We start from the raw sequence: 27,746 nt of genomic DNA, 5'->3' as shown, positions 1-27,746 counted from the left end.
GCTTCGGTTTCTTCCATAAAATAGGAATAACAGTATTTGCCCCAAGGTGTTATTTCCTAAATTGGTGGTTCTTATAGCTGTTCCCAGATTAGCATCACCTAGGAATTTGTTATAAGTACATTTGCAGGTCTGGAAACAGGGTGAGGCCTAGCAGTCTCTGCGATTTAATTACATCAGCGGTTATTTTGAATTAACTTATTTCCAGATAGTCGAGTTGCATGCAGTGTAAGAAATGTTACAAAAAGATCCCTATGTCCTTCACCTAGTTTCCCTCAATGGTGACATGTAAAACTATAGTGCAATATCAGGGTATTGATTATTGACGAGTCAATTTTTCCATCACCCCGGGGATGCCTCATGGTGTCCTTTATAGTCAACCCTCCTCCCCGACCCCCCGCCCCCATCCCTAATCTCTGGCAACTAGTAATCTGTTGTCTGTATCTATAACTTCGTCATCTCAAAAAAACTACATGAATGGAATTACACAATAAATAAATAACCTTTGGGGATTGGCTTTTTTCATTCAGCATGTTCATTTGTTGAGTCATTTAGGTTGTGTTATCAGCGTATTCGTTCTTATTCCAGAGTAGTATTCCATGGTATGGATGTACATGGAGGACATCTGGGTTCTCAGTTTTTAGCTATTAGGAATAAAGGTGCTACAAACATTTGTGTACAGCTTTTTGTGTGATCAGTATGTTTTTCAGGAAGTCCTCCAGAAGACTGACACAACTCAGGTTCGAGAGCTGCTGCCCTAGACTCTCAAAAGTCTTCCTCCTTCCCCTACACATTTAAAGTCTGTTTTCTACTTCATATCCAGAGTGACCCTTTAATTTTTTCAAAATTTTTTACATCATTTTATGTAGGCTCCACACCTAGCATAGAGCCCAACACAGGGCTTGAACTCAGAACCCTGAGATCAAGACCCACGCTGATACCAAGAGCTGGATGCTTAACCAACTGAACCATCCAGGAGTGATCCTTTTAAAAGATTACATCACACCCTCATCAGAACTTTCCAGTGGCTTCCTATCACTGGGAATAAAATTCTAAATTTTTACTTCTCATGACCTATGAGACTGTAATCTGGTGTTGTACACCTTTGATCTCTTCATTGCCTAGGACTCTTCCCTCTATGTTCACTTGCACTCTTGCTGTTTTGATCTCTTGTTCCTCAGTAAGGCCAGACACGTATGTACCTTAGTGTCTGAGCTGCTCTTCTCTCTGTTGGAACTCTTCCCAGATGTCCACAAGCTTGGCTTCCTCTCTTTAATCTCTGCCCGTGTGTCACCTTGACAGAAAGGGCTTCTTTCACCCTTATGTAAAATAGCAAACTCTACACCGTTCCCCCATCATTTTCTTCCTTATCTTCATCTTAGCTTTTTCAGAGAACTTTTAACCCACCTGATTTTGTATGTGTGTGCATATAAATAATCGACTCCTAGATTGTAAACTTCGTAAGTGCAGGACGGTGTTTGTGTCTTTAGAGCCTAGCGCAGGTGCTAGTATAGTAGATATTCAATAAGAATAATGAATGAATTGTAGGATTGTGTGTATTAAGTTTAAAATGCTTTGAGAACTGGAAACTTGCATTACATGGATCATTGTAAAGGACCAGTATTTTTCTCTGTGTTAGCCATAATTGGTAATACAATCCTGGCCAAGGACTTGACATCAAAAGATGTTGGGAGGAGGTAACCTGGGAAAGGGAATGTTTGCTATTCCCTTGGCCCTTAATCAGTTGCCACAACAATCCTGTGAAGTAGGGCATTCTCTCCACTTGCAGATGATACAGACTGGGGTTGTTTCCCCTCAATCACAGAGAAAGCTTGTATTTGAACCCAGAATCAAACCCTTATGATTTTGGTACTGATACATGCCACATTTAAAAATAACTTTTGCAACTGATGAAATGATACAATAGACAATTAAAACAACTGTAAAGTGTTAACATTTCAAGTTCCCTAGAGGACCCATGTACTTTACCCAATATCCGGAACCCTGTACACAGCAGCACATGGAGTAGTCACATTCACATCCTAAATTTAACTTATTCAGAATTACTCTGTCAGCTACAACAAACCTTAAACATTTCTTTGTATTATCTTTCCTTGAATGGCCCCATTTCTGTTGAGGTATATTTTACATACAATAAGATGAACAGATCTTAAATGTATATTTTGATAAGTGTTGTCGATTATATATACCCTGTAACTACCACACCAAGATGGGGATCAGGATCTCTTTGAACCTGGGATCCTTAGTGTATCACACGTGGTAGGTGCTCAACAGATGTTTTTGAATAAAATGTATAAAGGTTTTCTGAGATTGACAGATGAATTATAATAGGAAAGTTAGAATTGATGTTCCCTTTCTTTCCTGTAAGAAGAAAAGATATTAAAAGGTAAATAATCCGAGGTTTACTCAAAACTGGGTTGATGGAAAAGAAAGGTACCACAGCATTTTCTTTCCTGTTGTGTCAAGGACAGTCCAAAGGAGGAAGTAAGGAAGAGGGTATGGAAACGGAAAAAAGGCATTTTTTTTTTTTTTCCTGAGGAAAACAGACTTGTAGTGCTAACAGAAAACCAGCAGCTCCCTGGTGTTCCCTAGTGCATTTTGCGGGTAAGACCAGAGACTAGAAAGAAGCTCCCACGGAGCAAAACTAGAGGCCCCAGAAGGAGTTTCCTAGAAAGCAGAACTGAAGGCCCCCCCCCCAGAAACATCCAGGACAGGAAGTTTCTATTTCTGCCTCATGGAATTTCATATTGCTGCAGACCAGTGACCACAGCAGATTTTCCTTTCTCTCTTTTTCTGAATCACAGTTTTAGTGTGGTTATCTTGCTCGTATGCCTCCTTTTTGTATACCGGGTAAGTTGGGGGAAGTAACTTGTCTTTAAGTTCTTAGATTGCTGGACCATGGAAAGCCGTCTGGAGCAGATGGGAGGCGCACATTTCCCACACTTTCTGAACTTTGACCTGGACGCAGTGTCTAGATGAGGCTTGAGAGTTGACTCCTCTACTGTGTTTTATATATGACAATTAGTATGTATAAATATTCGGTCAGCAAAGAAATAGATGTATCAGAGAATGTTAGCTGTCTATCAAAGATCCATTTTATGTTTCAAATTGTCATGTTTAGCTGCTCATTGAAATCAAGCTAAAAGGGTCTCAGACTCCTTTGCAGTTAGTTGTGACTCCATAACTAATACTTGATCATCGAGATGTAAGCAGAAGTGTTGTGTAGTACTTCTGAGAAGTCTCCTTAGGGAAGTATGTTTCTCGGAATGCACATGAAATGACAGGCTTACAGCTACTCTGGGCCGTGAAGATAAAGGCCAGGTCCTAGAAATGGCAGGGTGTGTGCTGTTAGGAGTTTAGGTCTTTGAAGACTTTAATGAGAAACCCCTGTTTTTTACACATTTTCCCTGACTCGTGTGTCCTCAGATTTTCTGGTCTTTTCAAACAAATGAAATAATGGTGTTTGGGAGTTTTAATTACCATTTTTCTTAAGAGTGGGGTAGAACATGTTTTCATATACTGAAAGACCATTCGTGATTCCTTTAGCCCATTGTCCTGTTGGAGTATTGATCTTTTCCATATTGATTTATAGGCACGTTATAATTTAGGGAATTTATATCTGCGATATGAGTTGTAGATATTTTCCCCAGTTTGTCATTTGAATTTGCTATGACCATTCTCATCAAACGTAGAAGTTTTTGAATTTTATTAATCAGATTATTGACTGTTTAAAATGCCTTAAGAATTTTATATCATACTTATAAAGTCTTTTTCTATCTCAAGATTAGAAAAATTATTTTCCCAAACTTTGCTATATTTTGTTTTACATTTCTATTTTTACATTTTCTTTTTTTTTTTTTTTGCATTTAAAAAAAAAGATTATTTATTTGTCAGAGAGAGAGAGCACAAGCAGGGGGAGCAGCAGAAGAGGGAGAAGTGGGCACCCCACTGAGCAAGGAGCCCAATGTGGGACTCTGTCCCAGGATCATGACCTGAGCCGAAGGCAGATGCTTAAACCAACTGAGCTACCCAGGAGTCTCATTTTTTCCATTTTTAATTTATAACAAAGACAGTTTCTCTTATTACTTCACCATAACTCCTCTTAATGATCTTTACCTACTACCTTGACTTCTGGTTCCAGGGAGGAGATAAAATCAAATCTATCATCTAGCACAGATAGGATCAATTAGAGAAGGTGTGGGCACAGTGACGTTAGAAGAGGTTTTAGTAATAAATTTCAAAAGAATCAGATTAGTTTCTTGTGGTCATCATACTGTCTCTCGCTTTTGGGCTTCAACAAATGACCATTAATTCTTTCTCACTATTCCTTATCCCTCTCCCAACTCTACCCATTTACTTAGATTTCTCATCATAAGGACCAGGACCTAGTCAGTTTGTTTACTGCTATATCCCTAACACCTAGCATTGTGCATGGCACATAGTGGGGTCTTAATCTTTGGTAGGCAAAGAAGTAGATGTGGCATGGAATATAGTCGCCTACTGAAAATCCATTTTTGTGTAGTCTCTGAAATCTTTGCTCAGCTCAGTTCTCTGGTGTCCCAGCAACTGTTCTGTGTTGGGCATCTGGGAGTCTCACCCTGTGCTCATACAGCTCAAGACCAAGGATTGGAGAAGGGTCTTGATAAAGATTCATCATTGAATACGTTTTTTAAATTAGTATATGCAAGATACAGGTACAGTGCTAATGTGAGGAGAACTGTATATGGGGGTCTGTAGCTAGAGACACATGGGTGAGTTACGTGGAAGTGGAAAATGGGGGATCTAGGATGGCAGAAGAGTCTGGATGTCTTCTGATAGATGATGGAGAGCTATTATCTATTACAAATTAAAAAAGAGCTGCAAGTGTGTTTTGTTAGAACTAGAGTAAAACTGTCCATGAAATGCTTTGTTCAACAGATTGAAAGTACTTACTGTCTTTGTAGAACTCCTTCCCTGTGATAGGACATTTATATTGAATATCTTTAATAGGACCATTTTCCAAAGTTTATTTTTTTTCTTTTATTATTTGGGTCTTTTGAGTATTAGATTGAAGGAAGGAAAATGAAATACCTAAGATTATGCCATTTACATTTTTTCTGATATTAGTGATTTGTTCAAATGCCACATGGATCAAGAGTTTATATGGAATTAGCATAGTGAAAGAGGAAGTATTACCACTTTTATTATCATTCTCATCCTCATTACCATTATTATTTAAAGTTTCTATATTAAAGTTTTGCCATCCTTTACTGGTATGTCTTAGAGTATCAAATTCCAACCTCAGTAATTTACTCCTTTAGGTTATATATTGTATTTCCAGGTTTGTCATGTTAAATGATAATCTATAGGGGCTAAAAGGCTAATTGTGTTATGTTAATTGGTATAGCCATTTGCTACATAGCCAAAACTTGAGGGAATATGACACAAGATGGGTACCATTTTAATGGAGGGTCTAAGACCCAATTTTGGGAGAGCAGGCAGCCCAGTAGAGGACCTAAACCTGTTGAAGAGGAAGGAATGGTTTGGCTTTTGGATGTGGAAAAGGTGGAAAGAGGAAGATTTGAACTGTCCACTCTGTTTAGTTCTGTGCCCAAGGCTAATTCTTTTTTTTTTTCTTTTTTTCCCCTTTCTTTTTTTCTCCCATAATAATAAGTGTATTTTTTAATCCCTATTACCTATTTCACCCATCTTCCCACCCACTTCCCCTCTGGTAAGCATTGGTTTGTTCTCAACAGTTAAGAGTCTGTTTCTTGGTTTGTCCCTTTTCCTTCTTTGCTTGTTTGTTTTGTTTCTTAAATTTGACATACGAGTGAGATCACATGGTATTTGTGTTTCTCTGACTGACTTATTTTGCTTAGCATTACACTCTCTAGCTCTATCCATGTTGTTGCAAATGGCAAGATTTCATTCTTTTTTATGGCTGAATAATATTCCATTTATATATACCACGTCTTCTTTATCCATTCACCTCTCCATGGACACTTGTGCTGCTTCCATAGTTTGGCTATTATAAACATAGGGGTGCAAATATCCCTTTGAATTAGTGTTTTGTATTTTTTGAATAAATACCCAATAGTGCAGTTACTGAATTGTAGGGTAGTTCTGTTTTTAATTTTTTGTGGAAACTCCATACTGTTTTCCACAGTGCACCAGTTTGCATTCCCACCAACAGTGCAAGAGGGTTCCTTTATCTCCACATCCTCACTAACACTTGCTTTTGTATTTTTTATTTTAGCCATTCTGACTGGTGTGAGATGTTATCTTATTGTAGTTTTCATTTCCATGTCCCTAATGATGGGTGATGGTGAGCATCTTTTCGTGTGTCTGTTTGCCATTTGTATGTTTTCTTTGGAGAAATGTCTGTTCATGTCTTTGCCCATCTTTTAATTGGATTATTTGTTTTTTTTGGGTGTTGAATTGTATCAGTTCTTTATGTATTTTGGCTATTAACCCTTTATCAGATATGTCATTTGCAAATGTCTTCTCCCATTCTTCAGGCTGCCTTTTAGTTTTATTGTTTCCTTCACTATGCAGAACCAAGGCTAATTCTTAATTATTATGTTAGATATTTTGTACTAGGTAAGTATTATTTTAAATCCCACTCCTAACCCTACTTTTTCTTTTATTAGAAGAGTAACTGGTTTGGGAGAAAGCATAAAAAAAGAAAGGTAAATAAGAGTATTTCCCAATAATGGATTTAAGATGAATTGTTTTTTCCTATTACTTTTTTTCTTTCTCTGCTTCAGTGTGGATACATTTTACTGACCTGTCTTCAAATCCATTAATTGTGTTTTTTGTTATGCTGCTAACCCATCTGATAAATTCTTGACTTCTGATATTTTATTTTGCAATTATTGGATGTCTACTTGGTTTCTTTAAAAAATATTCTATGGATGCCTGGGTGGCTCAGTCGGTTCAGCATCTGATTCTTGGTTTTGGCTCAGGTAAAGTTCTCAGGGTTGTGAGATTGAGCTCTGGGTCAGGCTCCATGCTGGGCATGGAGTCTGCTTAAGATTCTCTTTGTCTCTTCCTCTGTCCCTCGTCCCCCTCCCCCCACACATACACACACACTCTCTCTCTCCCCCCCAAAATTCTAATTCTCTGTTGATGTACTCCATATTGTCATCCTCATTGTCAATCTTTACTTCAGTTTTCTTTAACATATTCATTATAATTATTTTGAAATCTTCTCTGCTAACAACAATGTCTGGATCATCTCTGTACCTTTATCTAGCTCTTGGCTCTTAGTAACTTTACCCTGAAAATTCTCACCTGGTAAATTTTTATTTCATGGTAGGTATTGTGGGTGATACTTTGTAGAAGTTCTAGATTGTGTTCTCTTCCTCTAAAAAGTGTTGAATTTTGTTCTAGTGGCCAGTTAAATCACTGGCAGTTCACTTAAATTCTGATGAAGATTGGATTTAGCCTGTTATGGGGGGTTTATTTCAGTTTTGACCTCATTCCTAGGGTACACCCATCCCTTCCTCCTAGAGCATGATCTATATTTCTAGGGCATGACATCTTTTTGTGACTCCTCTGAAAGTCTAGGAACCGATATCCCTCTACTCTTCTCCATCATCTTCCCAGTGCTGTGCAGCCTCTGAAATTTCTGCTCAGCTCTCCACGCTCTCAGCAGCTATTCTCTGCTAGGCCTCTGGAGTCTCACCCTGTGGTCAATAGCTTGGGACCAAGGACATGAGATTTCTGTAAAATTTCAGGAGTTCCTCCTCTGAAGTTTTCTCCTGTGTACTTCAGTATTCTCCATCACCTGACCTCCAAATCCCAGCTCTTGTGGCAATCTTATACTCCAGTCTTTCTTTCCTCTGCCTGATGAGGATGTAACTTTATGCTTGGACTCTACTTCCCAAGCAGGGTGAATGTAAAGCTCACTTTGTTTCTTTCTTTCAAGTATCATGGCTCTGTTTTGGTCGTTGTCCAATCCTGAAAATAGTTATTATAGTTATATAGTTATATATTTTGTCTATTTTATGTTAGGAAGGCTAAGCCTTATACCAGTCATTGTCATGGCTGGAACCAAAAGTCCAAGACAACTTAAATTTTCAGTTGATACAGTTGTGTCAATGAGAGGTGGAGCTGGTACATATGCTTGGCTTAATCTTATTTTTCTTTTGATTTTTTTTTTTTTGGTTATACCTCCTTTCAAGTAAAAAGAGGCTCTAATTAACAGTGTTGATGTGGGTGGATAGCTGGATTATTAGAACTTTCAAATGCTTTGAAGAGAACTCCCACAAGTTATTTTACATTGAAAAGGTTTCCATAGAACTGTTAATTTCTTTTTCTTACAGAGAAAGACTCCTCTCTATAAGACTGTAGCTGTAGGAAATTCAGCATATGTCAGTCCTTTTTAAAGAACTCAACTGGAAGCAAGCGTATTACTGTGGTTTGCTTTCTGATTAGATCAGAGAATGCCTAGGGTATGCGTATCTAAGAAGGATGGCAAATGAAATAGGTCTAATCTCAAAACGACTTTTTGAAATATAACAAATCAGGACACATGGGGGTGAAGCTAAAAGTCTTTTTAATGTTCTGTTCTCCGAGACCACTTAAAAGTTCTGAATGTTTAAGAATGTTAATTCTAGCAATTGACATCTCGGCAAATGACTGTGTAAATCACAGAGCTTACAATTTCCTGAGTGCAGGTTAAGATTGCTTTAATGGCTGTCAGGCTACTGTTGCATTTGGAGATTGTCAAATGTGTCCTTTTCTGCAAAAGTAGAGGATCCTCCTGAAAGATTGTTGCATAAAAAGGCCTTGACTATGAGCTAGTTCAATATCCTCTGTGGCAGTTTCTGAAATGGCTTCCAGTGATCCTGGCCTCATGGTATTCATGTCTATATTAGTTTGCTTAGGGCTGTCATAACAAAATATCACTGACGGGGTGACTTAAACACAAAAATGTATTTTCTCAGAGTTCTGGAGGCTGGAAGTCCAAGATCAAGGTCTTGACAGGTTTTGTTTCTCCTATGGCCTTTCTCCTTGCCTTGTAGATGGCTATCTTCTCAGTATTTTCATAGGATCTGTCCTCAGCCCATCTGTCCTTGGTGTCTTGTCCTCTTTTAATGAGGATACCAGTCATATTAGATTAGGGCCCCACCATAACACTTAACCTTATCACCTCTCTGAAGGTTCTGTCTCCTAATACAGTCACATTCTAATGAGGGTTAGGACCCAATTTTAGGGTAACTCAATTCAGTCCATAACAATGCCCTTGTATAATTCCTTCCCCTTGAGTGTTGGATGGACCTAGTGACTTGGTTCTAATAAATCAAATATGGCAAAAGTGATATGTCATTTTTGTTATTAGACTACAAAAGGCTATTGTTTCTGTCTTGCTCAATCTCTGTCTCTCGCTCTGTTTGCTTGCTTGTTTGTTCTGATGGAAACAAGCTGCCAAGTTGAGAGCTGCCCTGTGGAGAGGCCCACTTGGCAAGGAATAAAGGATACCTTATGGCTAGCAGCCAGCAAGGAATTGAGGCCCTCTGCTCAATAACCCAGTAGGAACTGTATCCTGCTAATAGCCACATGAGTGAGCTTGGAAGCAGATTCTTTCTCAGTTGAGCCTTGAGATGACTGTAGCCTCCAGTAACACCTTGACTGCAATTTGTTGAGAGACAGAGGCAGAGACCCAGTTGAACTGCACTGGATTTCTGACTCATAGAAACTGTGAGATGATAAATGTTGTTTTGAGCCACTGAGTTTTGTTATAATATAAAATAATATATATCTTTTGTTATACTCTCTGCAAACTACACAATGAGAGAAGCTAATACACTCTCATTGTTGAGAGTAAGTTACCACTTATGGACTAGCCATATGTAGTACAATGCTGTTTCTTTCCGTATATTATCTTCTTTTTTTAAAAAAATATTTTATTTATTTATTTTTTTGACAGAGAGACAGCAAGAGAGGGAACACAAGCCCGGGGAGTGAGAGAGGAAGAAGCAGGCTTCCTGCTGAGCAGGGAGCCTGATGCGGGACTTGATCCTAGGACCCTGGGATCATGACCTAATGTGAAGGCAGACACTTAACCAACTGAGCCACCCAGGCGCCACTCCATGTATTATCCTCTTTAATTCTCACAGCAACCTGTTTTAAACTGAGGAGTTTACAGAAAAGAAACAAAGTTTAAAATGGGTTAGATAAATGCCTTAGGTCATAGTCCTAAAAGGTGCTAAGTGGGGATCTGAATCCATAGGCCTACTCCAGACCTGGCACCAACACAGGCTCCATAATTTGTGTGGCTCTATGAAAAACAAAAACGTGGGGTTCCTATTTAAAAATTGTTAGGAATTTTAAGATGGTAACTGCAGAGCATGAAACCAAGTTTAGGGCTTTTTTGAGTGTAGGGTTCTATGTGACTACACAGGTTGCTTGCCCATTAAGCCTGCCCTGGCTCACATGCTTACCCAGTATGCAATATTGCTTCCCACCTCTAAGCTGGAAAATATTCTGGCTAAACATGCTGAAGCCAGTTAGACAAAATGACATAGGATCAGGAGTCCACATTCTGAGCCTACAGTTCCCTTTTCTACATCACATTGCCTTCCTAGGAGAGTAATCTCATGTTCTACTGGACACTACCTGGGCTTTGAAGCTTCCGTGAAGTCCTGTTCCCACCGATGGACAATAGGAATACTGATGCCATTCCTGCTTGACTGGCCATATTCTAGTATATGTTCTACTGGGGGCATATTGCCTGAATGAGAAGGGGGCACACAGAACCAAGGAGTGCTGTGCCCAATTCCAATAGTATTTGGTGAGCTTCTTCCTATCTAGGCAACTGTTTCCTTGATGGCTTCTTGTGTGGTAAACGGTTAACTCATCAGGCCTGGGTTGTTCAAACCCCATACATGCCAAAGGTATTTAGGACTGACGCTTGACTATCACCTGAGAGATAATCTCTAAGCCCTTGGAATATCCTACCTGATAAGAGTGTATTTGTATACTTGGGGTCTTGGGCCAGGCCAGATAATTTATACTAACAATGTGATTTAGTATCTGTTTTTTTCACCAGGGACCCTGGGCCTCACTGTATCAGCTTGACCTCTGAAGGGCACTGGAAACTGAGTAGCTAAGGTCAGTCATGTGGGTGCCCCATAAAAATTCTGGATATCAACCCTTGGGTGAGTTTCCCTGGTAGGCAATACTTCACACATGTCACACATTATTTCTGAGAGAATCAAGCACTGCCCCACTCGACTGGGAGAAAACATCTGGAAGTTTGTATCGGTTTCTCTTGGACTCTGCCCTATGTGCTTTTATCCTTTGCTGATTTTAATCACTATACTTTCACTGTAATAAACCATAACCATTAGGATAATCACTTTTCTGGGTTCTATGAGTTTTTCTATTGAGTTTGGGGGCCCCCAAATTATATTACTGGTGTAATATATGTATGGTGTTCTTTTCCTCTGACTTCTTTTAAGATTTTCTCTTTGTCTTTGATTTTCTGCAATCGGAATATGATATGCCTATGTCTAGGATTTTTGTATTTACCCTGTGGTTCTCTGAGCTTTCTGGATCTGGGGTTTGGTGTCTGTCACTCAGTTTGAAAAATATCTCAGCCATCATTAATTCAAATATTTCTTCCACACTCTTTCTTCTCCAGGTATTCCCACTACATGTATGTATGTGTACAAAAGGTATACCTTTTGTAGTTGTTCCACAGTCCTTAGGTAATCTGTTCCCTTTATTTCATTTCTTTTTTCTCATTCATTACCAGTATGAGGGGTTTCTATTGACACATCTTCAAGCTCAATGATTCTTTCTTCATCCATGTCTGGTTCATTAATGAGCCCATCAAAGGCATACTTCATTTCTATTACAGTGTTTTTGATTTATAACTTCTGTCCTAGAGTCTCCATCTCTCTGCTTACATTACCCATTTGTTCTTGCATGTTGTCTACTTTTTCCATTAGTGCTCTTATCATATTAATTGTAGTTATTTAAAATTTCCTATGTGATAATTCCCAAATTATCTATAAAATCTGTCATATATGAGTCTGATCCTGATGTTTACTTTGTCTCTTAAGACAGTGTGTTTTGCCTTTTAATATGTCTTATAATTAGCTGATAGTTGGACATGATGTATAGGATAAAGGTAACCAAGGTTAATAGGATTTCAGTGTTAGGTTTGTTTATCTGGCTAGGAGTTAGGCTGTGTTTGCCTTTGTTTGTTTGTTTGTTTTTGTTTTGAGAGTGGGAGATCAGGGGAGAGGCAGAGGCAGAGGGAGAGAGAAAGAATCTTAAGCAGTCTCCAAGCCCAGTGGGGCTCTATCTCACAATACCGATATTATGACCTGAGTCAAAATCAAGTTGGACACTTAACCGACTGAGCGACACAGGCGTCCCTGTGTTTACTATTTTTAACCTTAGCTTCTTATTGGGATGCCTGGGTGGCTCAGTCAGTTAAGTGCCTGCTTTTGGCTCAGGTTATGATCCTGGGGTCCTGGGATCGAGTCCTGCATCAGGCTCTTTGCTCAGCAGGGAGCCTGCTTTTCCTTTTCCCTGCCATCCTCCTGCTTATGCTCTCTCTCTCTCTCTCTCTCGGTGTCTCTCTGACAAATAAATAAATAAAATCTTTAAAAAAAAAACCCAAAAAACGCTTAGCTTCTTAGGTTATGTTCTTAAGCAATATGGATGCTGAGTGGACTCTTGCAGTTTTCAACAATGGGAAAATATTTGTTATAATGATAAACAAAATAGGATTATGTATATATACACACATATATACATATATACACACATATATGTGTGTATATATGTACAAAATCTGATCTTAACATGCTGCTTTAAAAAGCACAGGAAAAAGACTAGAAGGAAGTATACCCAAATATTAATGATGAATGCATATTGATTATGGTATATTGGGTGATGCTTTTTGTTTTTTCCCCCTTATTTTCTACATCGAGCACATATGACTTTAAAGAAGAACTTGCAAAATATTAAAGAGTATGATTTCCTGTGGAGTTGTTATGAAATAAGCAACCAGCCATCTTAATTTGAGGCATATTCTTAATGAGGTGGCTTATTTCAGTACCTGTTCATTATTACTACCATATTAGATGCTGTGCTGAAGAAGTAAGAGCCTTTTGCTGTTATAAGTTGCTGTTATAAGGTGGCCATTCCATATAGTGTTTGTCTTTGTTGTCTCAGTTTAGTCAGTGGGGTGAATAATATTTGATGAAGTGAGAAAGTTTGGCTTGCGTTGGTTGTTTTCCAGTCTATTTGGAAAAAGCAAGGTAAACTCATTATGCAGAATGATGGGGAGAAGTACAGGCAGATATGCAGCTCCCCTCAGGTAAACCTGTTTTAAGAATAATATAATTTGTAAGACCCTATGGAAATTTTAGTCAAAAGCAAGTATCAAAGTCATGTGTATTGCTGAGATTTATTTGTGAAACTCACGTACACAGATGCTAATTAATTGTACAACACTCCTGCTTGTGCTCTATTAATTCTAGAAATCTGTAGAGAAGCACTTTATAACTTTATCTCACTCCTTTTGTCTTTTTTAGATTATTCAAGGACAGGACCAATTTGAGCTCATGAGATCTTTCTGATTTTTTTCTTTGGTTTCTATAAACCTGAGTGATAATATGTGGCTCTCTGTCTTCAGTACTGTGATTGTTATATCTTCCATTTATGTTTGTCCCTTCCTTTTAATCGTTTCTTTCCCCCTGCCCTTGCTGAGTTATTTCAGGCCCTCACCTTTCTTTGTCCATCATGATTCTTTCCTTTCATTCTTCCCATCTCAGCCATCGTTCACATTGTCTGCAGTAAACTTCCTGAGATACGCTGTTCACACACCCTAAATGGCTCATTATTGCCTGGCTACAAGGTTTAATCCAACAGAACACTATGTTGTTCCAACCTGTCTCTCTAACCTTGTTTTCCTCTGTGGCACCTCATCCCATGCTGCAGCCAACTTAGAGTTCTTAGTGTGCCTAGAATTCTCCATTCCTCTGTATGTTTGCACTCACTCTATCCTGAGTCTGGGAGGCCCTCTCCTCATTTCTGCTGCCCCAAAACGTGTCTCTAGATCCTGGTCCAGTGTGAACACGCTCATGAAGCCATCTGTGATTCTTGTCCCACCCTCTACCTCAGACAAAAATCAATCCCCCCCATCCTATTGTTCTTTTTCTGTGAAAATAATATGTCACTTGGTCTCTGCTTTGAAGCATATTTATCCTTGTGAAGGCTTCTTTCATCCACAAATTTATAAAACCCCACAAGATCGAAACTAGATTATCATCTTCATCTCTTCAAAGTGCCAGCAGGTGTTGTTATCACTGATGAGTTAATTAGCATAGCACCACATGGTTTACAAAGTTCTTTGACACACCTCTGTTCTCTCATTTGGCCCAGCCAACCCTCATCAGTAGACTAAGCAAGTATTACCATCATTTCATAGATGAAGTCACTGGGGTACCAAGAAGTTAGGTGCCTTTCAGAGGTCATGGGAGAGAAAAAACAACTGGATGCCTGCCAGAGGCCAGGGATTGCTGCAAGTACTATCTCATATAATCCTTACAGCAACCATATGGGGTGTGTATTATCAGTCATATTTTAGAGATGAGGAAGCTGGAGCCCAGGGAAACTCAGAATAACCTTCGTGGTATTAGATAAAACTAGAAAGTAACAGAATGGGCCATCGGATGCCTTTCTAACAAGAGGTTCATGCCTTTTTCCGCTGTGGGGTACTCCCTTTCTCTTATATGGCAGTGAAGTTAATGAAATGTGATTAGCAAGTATTGCTTTAAAAAAAATTCTTTTACAGGGGCGCCTGGGTGGCTCAGTCATTAAGCATCTGCCTTTGGCTCGGGGTGTGATCCCAGAGTCCTGGGATCTAGCCCTGCATCGGGCTCCCTGCTCCACTGGGAAGCATGCTTCTTCCTCTCCCACTCCCCCTGCTTGTGTCCCCTCTCTCGCTGGCTGTCTCTCTCTCTCTGTCAAATAAGTAAATAAAATCTTTTAAAAATAAATAAATAAATAAAATTCTTTTACAATTCAAGGCATAAATGGTGTCAGATCAGCCTGGGACTATGGACCTTGGATAAGTTGCAGCAGGACCTGGATGTCCAGCAGGGGGAGAGGGAGAGCAACATCTGCCTGGTCTGACCTATAGACATTATAAGATCGCAGTGTTGTTACTTTTCCTGTTTTAGTATTTTACTTGGCTGCTAGTGTGTAGTCATGATCAGGGCTTTGCCTTTTGGTGAGAGAATTGCCTCTGTCACTGTTGTTGGCTTGTCTAAGAAGGGGGGTAAGAATTTGTACCATAGAAAACACAAAGTGTAGGGAACACTACATCAAAAACTAAGGATGTGCTGTATGGTGACTAACATAACATAATAAAAAATTATTATAAAAAAAATGAAAACACAAAGTGTCTTTGGACCCCATTATATGCTTCATGAGGCAGATAAAAGCCCAATGAAAAGCCACATGGGTTAAGAATCCATCTGACAAAACTTGGTAGGATCAGAGTATGTGTTATCTTAAGTCATTTCTAGAACAAGACAAATCATAAATAAAAACAGAAAATAGGAGATAGTATAAAAGAGTCATTTCATGGAATGTTACATGTAGGGAAACTGGGCCCCTCTGAGGCAGAGCGTAGAAAGTGGATAGTGGAGATAGTCCAGGGGAGCTGCACTGAAACGTTAGAGGAGTCAGGCTGATGAAGCCAACAGGGTTCAAGAGGGTAACAGTGGGCTGAGTGATGAAGCAGTTGTACTGCATGCCCTGGGAGCTGGTAGATCAGGTCTGGTCTGCAGAGATAAGTTTGGAACAGAGATAGTAGGGATACGGTTGTAGTTGAAAGCTGAGAGTAGCTGGGTAAGAATGCAGGGGTGAACCAAGCTCAGAACTGTGGTTACAGTTGGCTGTGAGGTAGGAAATGTGAAGTCTGGAGAGATGAACTGAGGTCTAGTCTTAAATTTGCCAGAGTAAGGATGGGGGAATATTTATGGAATATATTTAAGGACTATTATGGGATATTTATGGAATGTCCAGTGCCTGGATGGAGAGAGCAGTCATATACATTATCTCACTAGGACGTATTTGGGGATAGGGAACCATTCTTTATACTCTCTCAGCAGTGCATGCTAAATATCCTGATTACTTAGAAGGCTGTCACATGAAGCAAAGGCATCCCAGACATCTGGTGACCTCCTTGAATTGTCTCCCAGCAAGATCTGGGTTTTTTGTTTTTGTTTTTCTCAAGTCTTTGACACATATCCATTCTTCTCTTGACTTGTGGCAGGCTGATGAGAAGTGATTAGGTTTCTCTGTTAAATTCCTGATTAGGATTCAGGCACATAGGTTAGAGCCTCTGCGATGACCTGGGAAATAGTTCCAGTTATTTAGTGGAAATGAAACAACTGTTTCAACTTATGAGTTCTACAGGATTTAAGGCAGGGCGGGAGGAGTGGGGTTTCTGCATAGTGCCGAGAATTCATCTCCAAATAACTGGCGAAACCATTAAGCTTTGGCTACTGATGTTAAATTCAGAACTCAACATAAGCCAAGATTCATTACTACTGGCTCATCAAAATCATAGTTTAAAAATTCAAAGTATTGAAAAAAATTTTTTATTAAAACAAAGCTGAAGAAATATGTCTGAATGAATTTTAGTGATAACAAAATTCATGGTGTATTTTTAAAAATGTTTTTCTCATTTTAAAAGTGATAGATGCTTGTTGAAAAAAATTGGGAAACATAAAAGTACAAAAAAGAATAAAGGAAATATCACCTATAATCCTGTACTTAGAGTTGACCACTTTTTAAAATCAATCAATTATTTTTTAAATTAACATGTTATGTATTATTAGTTTCAGAGGTAGAGGTCAGTGATTCATCAGTCTTATATAATACCCAGTGCTCGTTACATCATGTGCCCTCCTTAATCATGCGCCCATCACCCAGTTACCCCATTCCCCCATCCACTCCCCTCCAGCAACCCTCAGTTTGTTTCCCGTGATTAAGAGCCTCTCATGGTTTGTCTCCCTCTCTGATTTCATTGTTTTATTTTTCCCTGCCTTCCCCTATGATCCTCTGTTTTGTTTCTTAAATTCCACATATGAGTGAGATCATACGATAATTGTCTTTCTCTGATTGACTTATTTCGCTTAGCGCAATATCCTCTAGTTCCATCCATGTCGTTGCAAATGACAAGATTTCATTTTTTCGATGGCTAAGTAATATTCCATTTTGTGTGTGTGTGTGTGTGTATACACATCTTCTTCATCCATTCATCTGTCGATGGACATTTGGGCTCTTTCCATAGTTTGGGTGTTGTGGACATTGCTGCTATAAACATTGGGGTGCAAGTGCCCCTTCAGATCACTCCATTTGTATCTTTGGGGTAAATCCCTAGTAGTGCAACTGCTGGGTCATAGGGTAGCTCTCTTTCCAACTTTTTGAGAACGCTCCATACTGTTTTCCAGAGCGACTGCACCAGCTTGCATTCCCACCAACAGTGTAGGAGGGTTCTCCTTTCTCCGCATTCTCGCCAACATCTGTGTTTCCTGACTTGTTCATTTTAGCCATTCTGACTGGTGTGAGGTGGTATATCATTGTGGTTTTGATTTGTATTTCCATGATGCCAAGTGATGTTGAGCATATTTTCATGTGTCTGTTGGCCATTTGGATGTCTTCTTTGGATAGATATCTGTTTATGTCTTCTGTCCATTTTTGATTGGATTATTTGTTCTTTGGGTGTTGAGTTTGATAAGTTCTTTATAGATTTTGGATACTAGTCCTTTATCTGATAAGACATTTGCAAATATCTTCTCCCATTCCGTCTGTTGTCTTTTGGTTTTATCCACTGTTTACTTTGCCGTGCAAAAGCTTTTTATCTTGATGAAGTTCCAGTAGTTCATTATTGCCTTTGTTCCCTTGCCTTTGGAGACGTGTGTAGCAAGAAGTTGCTGCGGTTGAGGTCATAGAGGTTACTGCCTGTGTTCTCCTCTAGCATTTTAATGGATTCCTGTGTCACATTTAGGTCTTTCATCCATTTTGAGTTTATTTTTGTGTATGGTGTAAGGAAATGATCCAGTTTCATTCTTCTGCATGTGGCTGTCCAATTTTCCAAGACCATTTGTTGAAGAGACTGTCTTTTTTTCCATTGGATTCTTTCCTGCTTTGTCAAAGATTAGTTGACTATAGAGTTGAGGGTCGATTTCTGGGTTCTCTATTCTGTTCCATTGATCTGTGTGTCTGTTTTTGTGCCAGTACCATACTGTCTTGATGATTACAGCTTTGTAATACGCTCGAAGTCCGGAAGTGTGATGCCTCCAGCCTTGGATTTCTTTTTCAACATTCCTTTGGCTATTCGAGGTCTTTTCTGGTTCCATACAAATGGATTTTAGGATTTTTTGCTCCAGTTCTGTGAAAAAAAGTTGATGGTATTTTAAAAATTTTTATTTATTTATTTATTTATTTATTTATTTATTTATTTATTTTATATGTTATGTTAGTCACCATACAGTACATCATTAGTTTTTGATGTAGTGTTCCATGATTCATTGTTTGCGTATAACACCCAGTTTGATGGTATTTTAATAGGGATTGCATTGAATGTATAGATTGCTCTAGGTAGCATTGACATTTTAACAATATTTGTTCTTCCAAACTGTGAGCCTGGAACATTTTTCCATTTCTTTGTGTCTTCCTCTATTTCTTTCAGAGTGTTCTATAGTTTCCTGAATACAGATCCTTTGCCTCTTTGGTTAGATTTATTCCTAGGTATCTTATGGTTTTTGGTGCAATTGTAAATGGGATAGACTCGTTAATTTCTCTTTCTTCTGTCTCATTGTTAGTGTATAGAAATGCAACTGATTGTTGTGCATTGATTTTATATCCTGCAACTTTGCTGAATTCCTGTATGAGTTCTATCAGTTTTCAGGTGGAGTCTTTTGGATTTTCCACATAGAGTATCATGAGAGATGACCACTTTTAACATTTTAGTGGATTCTTCTTGGGCTTTAGTATGATGCATGTACTGTAAAATTTACGTAGCTGAATTTGTACTTTATAATCAAATTCTCATTCTGGTCTTTGTTTTTGATTTTTTCCCCCACAATGCTATATGGTGAAGATTTTTGAATATCATTAAGATTTATAAACATTTTAATGGTTGCATAATCATGTATGAATATACCATTATTTAATTTTTTATTTTAAAATTGTTCATCTTGAAATAACTTGTCTTACCAAAGTTGCAAAAATTGTATAAAGGTTTTTATTTATTTATTTATTTATTTATTTATTTAATTTTTTTAAAAAAAGATTTTATTTATTTGTTTGACAGAGATAGAGACAGCCAGCGAGAGAGGGAACACAAGTAGGGGGAGTGGGAGAGGAAGAAGCAGGCTCATAGCAGAGGAGCCTGATGTGGGGCTCAATCCCACAACGCCGAGATAATGCCCTGAGCTGAAGGCAGACGCTTAACCGCTGTGCCACCCAGGTGCCCCAAAGGTTTTTATTTATTTTTTACCTGGCTTTTGCAAATGTTAACATCTTACATAATCATACACAGTGGTCCAAATCAGAAAATTAACTATGATACAATACTATTAACTGATCTCCAGACCTTATCCAATTTCACGAAGTGTTCTGCTAATGTCTAGGATCATGCATTGCATTTAATTGTAGTGTCTGTCTCCTTTAATTTGGGATAGTTTCTCTGTCTTTCTTTGCCTTTTATTACTTTGACTCTTTTTGTAGAATGTTCTTCAATTTGGGTTTGTCCAACATTTTCTCGTGATTAAATTCAGATTATGCAATTGGGCAAAAATATCGCAGAAGTGATATTGTGACTTTCTCAGCACATCAGTTCAGAAAGGTGAGATACTAAAATTTATGAAGCTATTCGTCTACACTTGAACACTTAGGTAGTTTCTGATTTCTAAATATAATTCTTCATCTCTGTATCTGATTCTTTTGTAAGAAGCAATTCTTAAAAATGTGATGATGAGTCCAAAAGTATCAATATTTTTAAGACTTTTGACCCCATATTATGAAATTGTTTTCCAGAAAGTTTTTATCCATTTATTATCATGTTAGTAATAATAGAATCCTTCCCTTTCTGTCCTTGCCATGACTGAATGCTATTAACTACAAAATGAAACGAAAAAATCTTTGTTAATTTGATTACTATCGAGGCTGGTCAGTTTTACATATATATCCTAACTATTTTTCATTCTGATTTCATTACTTATCCATCTAATTGCTCTCAAGCCTTTTTATACAGTGCTAAGTGCTTTACATATTTCATATTATCCTCTTAGCCACTCCCTTAGGATGATATTATTATTATTCACATTTTACGTATTAGGAAACTGGGGCTCAGAGTATTTAAATAATATGTCCAAGTTCTGGCAGCTATTGACTGGCTGAGACAGAAATTAGAACTCCAACCCTGTGACTTAAAAGCAAATGCAGATAACTCTTATGCTACTCCCTTTTTTTGGGTTACAAAGTACTTTCATAAGTGACGACAGCTTTTATATTTAATACTTCCCACATCTTGCAAAATACTAACAGAAAAATCTGTGGTGAGTGGTTTATTTCTTAAAATGCATAAAAAGCTTTAATAAAACAGACAACACAGGAGAGCTTATTCTTTTCATTTAAAATCTATGATTTGTTGGACTTCTAAAAATTGATAATGAGTCCTTTTAAAATGATTGCAATAAGATTGCTCTTTTAAAACTTTGGTCCTTTTTTTTTTTTAGATTCTTTCTTTTAAAAATGAAAAAAAACTCTTTTTGCCTCTTTCAGTTTTAGGAATGATATTCTCATGGAAACAAAGAAAATAGGGATGCCTGGGTGGCTCAGTCAGTTAAGCATCTGCCTTCGGCTCAGGTCGTGATCCCAAGGATCCTAGGATCCAGTCCCTCATTGGGTTCCCTGCTCAGTGGGGAACCTGCTTCTCCCTCTTCTGCTTCCCCTGCTTGTGCTCTCTCTCTCTATCTGACAAATAAATAAATAAAGTCTTAAAAAAAAAAAGAGAGACAAAGAAAATAAATGGCTTATTTTTGTTACCCAGAAGCATAAGAGACAATAGAAACTGTAGACATTGGTTTGCCTCTTCCACTTTTAAAATGCTCATTGTTGAATTACCTACCCTTTGAATGAGGTCGGATTTCTAGCTCCATGAGGAACTGGAAGCTGAGAAGGTTGGGTGATATCTCCAGTTAAACAGCTAGTTTGCAACATAAATTTGGTGCTAATATACAGGATATGCAAATTCCAGCTTTCTTCCTGCTAGATAAAACTAATTTAGAGGTGAACTGTGAAATACTGGAATTCTGAACATTCTTCAAATTCCTATTTCCCTTTTGAGGAAGAAAATCATATCCATTTTGAATATCTTTATTTTGGTATCTTACAAGTATATCTTTAAAAGAACATGCCAAAAATGAAACTTATTTTTCTTTCTAAACCCTATTTCTCCAGAATGTCCATGAATGTCTCTACCACCTTTCCATTTGCTTAAGCTGGAAACTTGGATCATTTTAGCATTTTGCCTCTTTTACCCATTCCCCATACTCTGTGGTTTTACCTTCTAAGAACTCTCTAATCCATTACCTACCTTAGTTTAGTCTACTGCAGTATAGTCTCTTTCCTGAATTTTTTAAGTTACCCAGTGTGATGTCTCTCTCTAGTCTTATTTCCAATCTAGTACCATTTTTCCTAATGTAGCATTCAGAATGACTTAGCTCTAGGCCAGTAGCATGTTCCCACTCAGTTGGGGTTGGGGTAGAATAGATCTCAGTTGGCCACCCAAAGTGGATATTAATAAGGATGAGTATCAGGGGCTTGGATGTGATTGTCCTCTTCTCACCATAAGATTCTATTCTTTTTTTTCCTTCTCCTCCTCCTCCTCCTTTTTTTTTTTGAGGGGGGGGGAGACAGAGCTAGCGGGAGACAGGGGACAGAAGGAGAGGGAGAGAGAGAATCTTAAGCAGGTTCTGTGCCCAGTGAGGAGCCCCAAATGGGGCTTGATCTCCCTACCCTGAGGTCATGACCTGAGCCAAAATGAAGAGTCTAATGCTCAACCCAACTGAATCACCCAGGCACCCCGGATTCTTTTCAATCATAACAAACTTCATCATGTCTTTTCACATCAAGGACATAGTAAGAGAATTATAAATGGATCAATGGATGTACAAGAAGGCTAGGGTCTGACCCTCTCAAGCAGGCTTAACCAGGACCTAACGAGACAGTTATTCAGAGTTTTGTTTAACAGTTTTGGTCTTCCTGGAGGCTGAATCTGAATAGAAGGGAAACTGCTAATTGTGATTAATGCTCTACTCAGGGTTTTGTATGGGAGAGTGTGTTTGTGTGTGCATGTGTGTGCTGTCTTAAATAATGCATGGTCTGATATGTAAATCCTGTCAATTTTATGCTCTGTTGCCATGTAGAAATTCTTTAATCCATTTGGGAACAAAGTTATCCAAATAGTTGAATTCTCTAGAGATTTGACGATTTATTCCTTTAAGCTCAAAAACTGCGCGTTAGACATTTTGAATCCAAAATGTGTCATATACACCCTGTCCCTGCCTTAATCAATGTAACCAGTATAATTTATTGGTGTCTTGATTACTCAGCATTTTATTTATTTATTTTTATTTTTTTAAAAGATTTTATTTATTAATTTGAGAGCGAAAGTGCGTGCACAGTGGCGGGGGTGGGGGCTGCTGAGGGAGAGAGGGAGAGAAGCAGACTCCTTGCTCAGGACCCTGAGATCATGATCTGAGCTGAAATCAAGAGTTGGTCCCTTAACTGACTGAGCCACCCAGGCACCCTGGTTACTGGGCATTTTAAATAGAAGTGGGTACAGTCATGCTTTCAGGGCCTTTGAGAGGTATTGGGCCATTTGCGCCTCATTAAGTAGCCTCAGATAGCTTTTCTTTAGTTTTTATAGTTTTCCTGTCTCTTCCCTAGTTGGCATTCCATGCTGTTGCCAAGGAGCCTGCCTGTAGCAGCTCTTGTCCCCACTTTCAATTTAGTTGGATATTGGGAAACCAAGCCAAGCCCAAGAGATACGTGTGTATGTAAAACAAGTATGAATAGGCCCAGAAGAAGAATATAGGGGCATAGCTGAGATCAAAGTGTGTAAATGTCAGAACATGGACTTTGTGACACTCACTAGGCGAAACCATATGAAACTGACATTAGAAGATCAAAATGGCCAATTATTGTCAGTTTCACCTGGTTAAACCTAGTATTTTAATTTTTAAATCATACTTGATTGGGCTAGATCAGCGTTTCTCAAACCATTAAGGTGAAAGATCAGATTTTTTAAAAAGTTTCCAATCCATAACAGACTAATAGTTTTGTGAAAAACAATAAAAATGAATTGTTAGGAAAATGAAATTAAGACAATACATACAATATACAAGCCCATTTTTTGGTTAGATTCACAGGCCTAAAATTACACTTTAATAAAAGTAATCAGAGGGGCGCCTAGGTGGCTTAGTCGTTAAGCATCTGCCTTCAGCTCAGGGCGTGATCCCAGAGTCCTGAGATCGAGCCCCACATCAGGCTCCTATGCTAGGAGCCTGCTTCTTCCTCTCCCACTCCCCCTGCTTGTGTTCCCTCTCTCGCTGGCTGTCTCTATCTCTGTCGAATAAACAAATAAAATCTTAAAAAAAAAATTAAAAAAAAGTAATCAGAACAAAATGATGTAGGAAAAAGGATACAAAAACTATACATACTCACTGAGTATGTACCTCTATAGTGGTTGCCTGCTTATCCTTGGGAGATACGCTCCAAGACCTCTAGTGGTTGCCGGAAACTGGATGGTACTGACCCCTATATACACTATGTTTTCCTGTACATGCATTATCTATGATCAAATTTAATTTATAAATAAGGTACAGAAAGGGATGGCAATAACTTATAATAAAATATACTGTAATAAAACTTATGTGAATGTGGCCTCTCTCAAAATATTTTCTTGTTCTGTACTCACTTTCTTCTTGATATGAGATGATAAAAAGTCTACATGAAAGATGAAGTGGGGTGAATGATGTAGGCATTGCGACACCCTGTTAGGCTATTTATGACCTTCTGACCATATGTCAGAAGGAGGATCAGCTGCTTCCTGACCACCACTGACTGTGGGTAAATGAAACTTAGAAGTTGCTGTACACTCAAACTTCTGTCTTATGCAATCACAGCTAAACAAAGTTTTGAGGGAAATAGTGATTCCCCATATTAAATGCATATGTGAACACTTTGTGCCCATGTTTATCAGCATTAAAGTTGTTACTTGACAAATCCAGGTTGGATTGCTAATAATGTTACTCATAACATATATCTAAACTGTGTCTATGTTTTATTTTAATAACATTAATAGTAGAGAGTTTCCAATGTATGTTGACAGAAATCAAAGGAGATTTTAAAACAATTTCTGCATACTCAAGGGGACTCATTTTTAACACAACGAAGCAAATAATGAATTATTTTCAAAATACATTTTAAGTCTTTCACTGGTGATGAGTTTCAAGAATTTATACTATAAAATTATTGTTAAATATAAATTATATTTTGATGAAAAATGATTTCTGGATCCTTGAATTTCTCATACATGGAAGTTTTTTTCATGCGAAACAAGAAATCAAAATTTATAAGGTATTGCATGATAATTTTTCACAGATTTAAAATACCAAGATTATCTCTCTTGATTGATAATTGTTCACTTGTAGAAACTCTTTTTTTAAAAGCTTCCAGTTTCCCTTTTGGTCCTTTACTGCTATGTGCCATCGAAAAACATGTCCAGTTTTTTCTTTGCATGGAAGTAGGAAGATCATTAAGAATATTGAAGATTTCAGACAAAAAAGCAAGACTATCCAATTCAAATCTGTAAAATGTTGTAGCCAAATTTTTTTTTTTTTTATCTTGCAGGAACACGAAGAATTTGTTCATAGCTCAAACATTCTCCATGTTCCCTTCATTAACTATTATACCTCTGCAGCAGTAATACTTCCTTATGATCAGCTTTCATACTGTTACATAATAAAGGGATTAATATTGCATTTAATGCATTAGACTTTAAATGATTCTAAACTTTCCTTAGGTCACTAAGTATATTTAGTTCTGCTGACATTTTTTCATAGAATTTTTTTGGTAAAGGAAGCAGTTCATTGACTTTTATGCAAGCTCTTTCATCTGGGCTAACCCCTTAGATGCTTTCCTATCATTGCAGCTGTGCCATCAGAATGTACTTCTCCCTGAAATGTAAGCTCCTAGGCTCATTTGTGGACCGTGTATTTTTTCATAGTTTTATATAGTTCAGAGCTAGTTGCGTTTGTTGGTAATGAAGCTGAAAAGAATTCCTTTTTCATATCACCACCATGTTCAGATTGCATTTGTATTAAAAGAGTTAAGTGTTCTATCACAAAAAAAAAAAGAGGGTGAGAGGAAGCTTTTAGAGGTGATGGATATGTTTATGGCATTAATTGTGGTGATGGTTTCATGGATGTATACTTTTCTCTAAACTCATCAAGTCATAAACATTAAATATAGCTTAAAAAAAGAGACTTTACATGTTAGGTACATTTGTACATTCATCAATTTGCAATGAAAAATAGTTTGCTAGCTTTCTTTTATTCATTGATAGTCTTCCATATCATTAGCCAGTTTCTGAAAATACCATTCTATGGTACCACTAGAAAAAGTGGTACCAGACATGAATTTTTTGTTGTATATTCCTCAAACAGTTTGAAGCAAATATCTTTGATTCAGTCTTTCACTAATGTCCTTGGCTAATGTCAATTGTAAATTAGTTTTAGCAACCCGAAGTGCTGTTTTATAAGAAGCTGTCAAAGCACAAATGTTTGTGCATGAAATATTAATCATTTTGTCTGTGTCATCTTTTTAATCCAATATTTTTTCCGTAGATTATTTTTTTTGGCTTTGAACTTATTTTTTTTAATGCAGGTACCACCTAAGTTTAGGAGTATAGGTGGCTCTATTGCTTTATTAGCTATGTTTCTACAGATAACACAGTGTGGTTTTAGCCCTTGACCATCATTTATGGCTACAAACCCAGCATATGAGGGATCATATTCCAAATAAAATAGATACAAACTCTTAACCTTTCTCTTTTTGGAATCACTTCAGCAGTCATCATTTGGTTAATGACTATTGCCACATTCAGACAAAGTTATTTTGGGGGCAAAAATGTTCAGTGGAGCTTATTTAGCCATCAGATTTATAAAAAGGCTTGACTAACATTTAAATTAGTTGTAAAAAGAAATTATTAATGATGCTTACATTTTCAGGTTTATACATACTTTGGAGTTTCAGTTGACAAACTAACTTTAAAATAAGTGGTCCTATATTTTTTGCTGTACATTCATCAAATAATTTAGATGATCTGTATGTAGCTCATGCCACATGCACCTCATCTCGTGAATTCACTAACACTGGCCTATATCTTGCTCGGAGGAGCCATTGATCACGTGCTTGGGTGATGCAGCAATATCAAATTGCTGTTTCCAAAGGTCTACTCAACTAACTTTGGTATTTTTCTTATTGCAGACCTGTAACAAAGAGTTCATGGGCCAGCTTCATAGACCACACTTTGAGTAGCACTGAGCTAATGGAAACTATAGACAGAACACTATAAACATGTCATAGCTCCCATTCGATTAGTACAGAACAGCCTACAGACATTGTCACATGCACTGTCTTCTCATTCACAACTGCTGTCAAATCTCCCACACCTAGGAAGCAGCAGTAGGGACTTAAAACCCCGATATTTGGCCCCCGCCCAGTCCATTGTGCTCTTTCATCTACAATTCCTAAATACCTACACAATACCTAAGTAACTAAATAATGTGTACTGTTACTACGTTTCCCAGCTAGCTATTTGCCGTGACAACTTGCCCCTCGGTGGATGAATAGTCTCTTTTGATGATTCATTTTCTAAATAGATGTTAGTTGATCTTTGTGATCCTATAAAAAGTTCTAGAGTTAATTTTGTTCTCTAAATGTATTATTCTAAGATACAATTAGAAAAATAAATTCTGTGTCACTCTTATAAAATGTCACTTTAGAGAAAATGAAATCCTTACTCATCTTTCTCAATGTATCTTAAATGTATTCCACCCCTATCATTTGCATGAATGAAAAATGGGAAGTTAAAAACAGGTATCCTAGCATAATTACATTTCCAGCAACTTTATAGAGTAACTTTGTCTTTTCTATTTTTTGACCCGTCTTATAAGAAAGGTTGAAACTAAAATGCCCACAGGGCCGGGCAGGTAATGTAAGGAGGGAAGTAGGTTGGGTTGAACTATGGTGAATCGCCTGGGGCGCTGTATTTAAATAGGGTAGCTGCTAGCTCACCTTCAGTTCCTAAGACCAGGTGTGACTATGAACCCAGGGCCACTAGATCTGATTTTTAAGGGAAGTTGGAAATCTAGATTTTTATTAGATTTTTTTTTCAGACGTTGGCAGCAAATTAAAATATGTCACCACACTGTGCAGCCCAGTGAAACCCAGCTGCAGGCAGACTGAGCTACCAGGTAATCATTTACTGCTGGCTTGTGTGGATCACTGTTACTTAGCTGAAGGTTCTCAGCCACTTAGGATCATTAGGAGGAAAGTGAGATCATAAATTTAAAAAGGATTTTCAACAAAGGTGAAATAAGAAGTTTTCTGCTCAACTCTAACTTAGCTGACAG

General features: G+C 37.9%; 1 protein-coding gene across 1 annotated transcript in view; it reads left to right on the top strand.

Annotated features, from left to right (window-relative positions):
* The window catches only part of TOMM7 (translocase of outer mitochondrial membrane 7), a 153,470-nt gene that overhangs the window by 9,222 nt on the left and 116,502 nt on the right, over window positions 1-27,746 (top strand). Inside the window, exon 3 of the mRNA XM_057304213.1 lies at window positions 11,054-11,115. Coding sequence (XP_057160196.1) covers window positions 11,054-11,114 — 61 coding nt within the window. The 3' untranslated portion in view covers window position 11,115. The remainder of the gene's footprint in view (window positions 1-11,053; window positions 11,116-27,746) is intronic.

This window comes from Ursus arctos, unplaced genomic scaffold (assembly GCF_023065955.2).
Source record: "Ursus arctos isolate Adak ecotype North America unplaced genomic scaffold, UrsArc2.0 scaffold_3, whole genome shotgun sequence".
In the NCBI taxonomy this organism is placed as follows: Eukaryota; Metazoa; Chordata; class Mammalia; order Carnivora; family Ursidae; genus Ursus; species Ursus arctos.
This window is presented reverse-complemented; position numbering and strand designations above follow the sequence as displayed.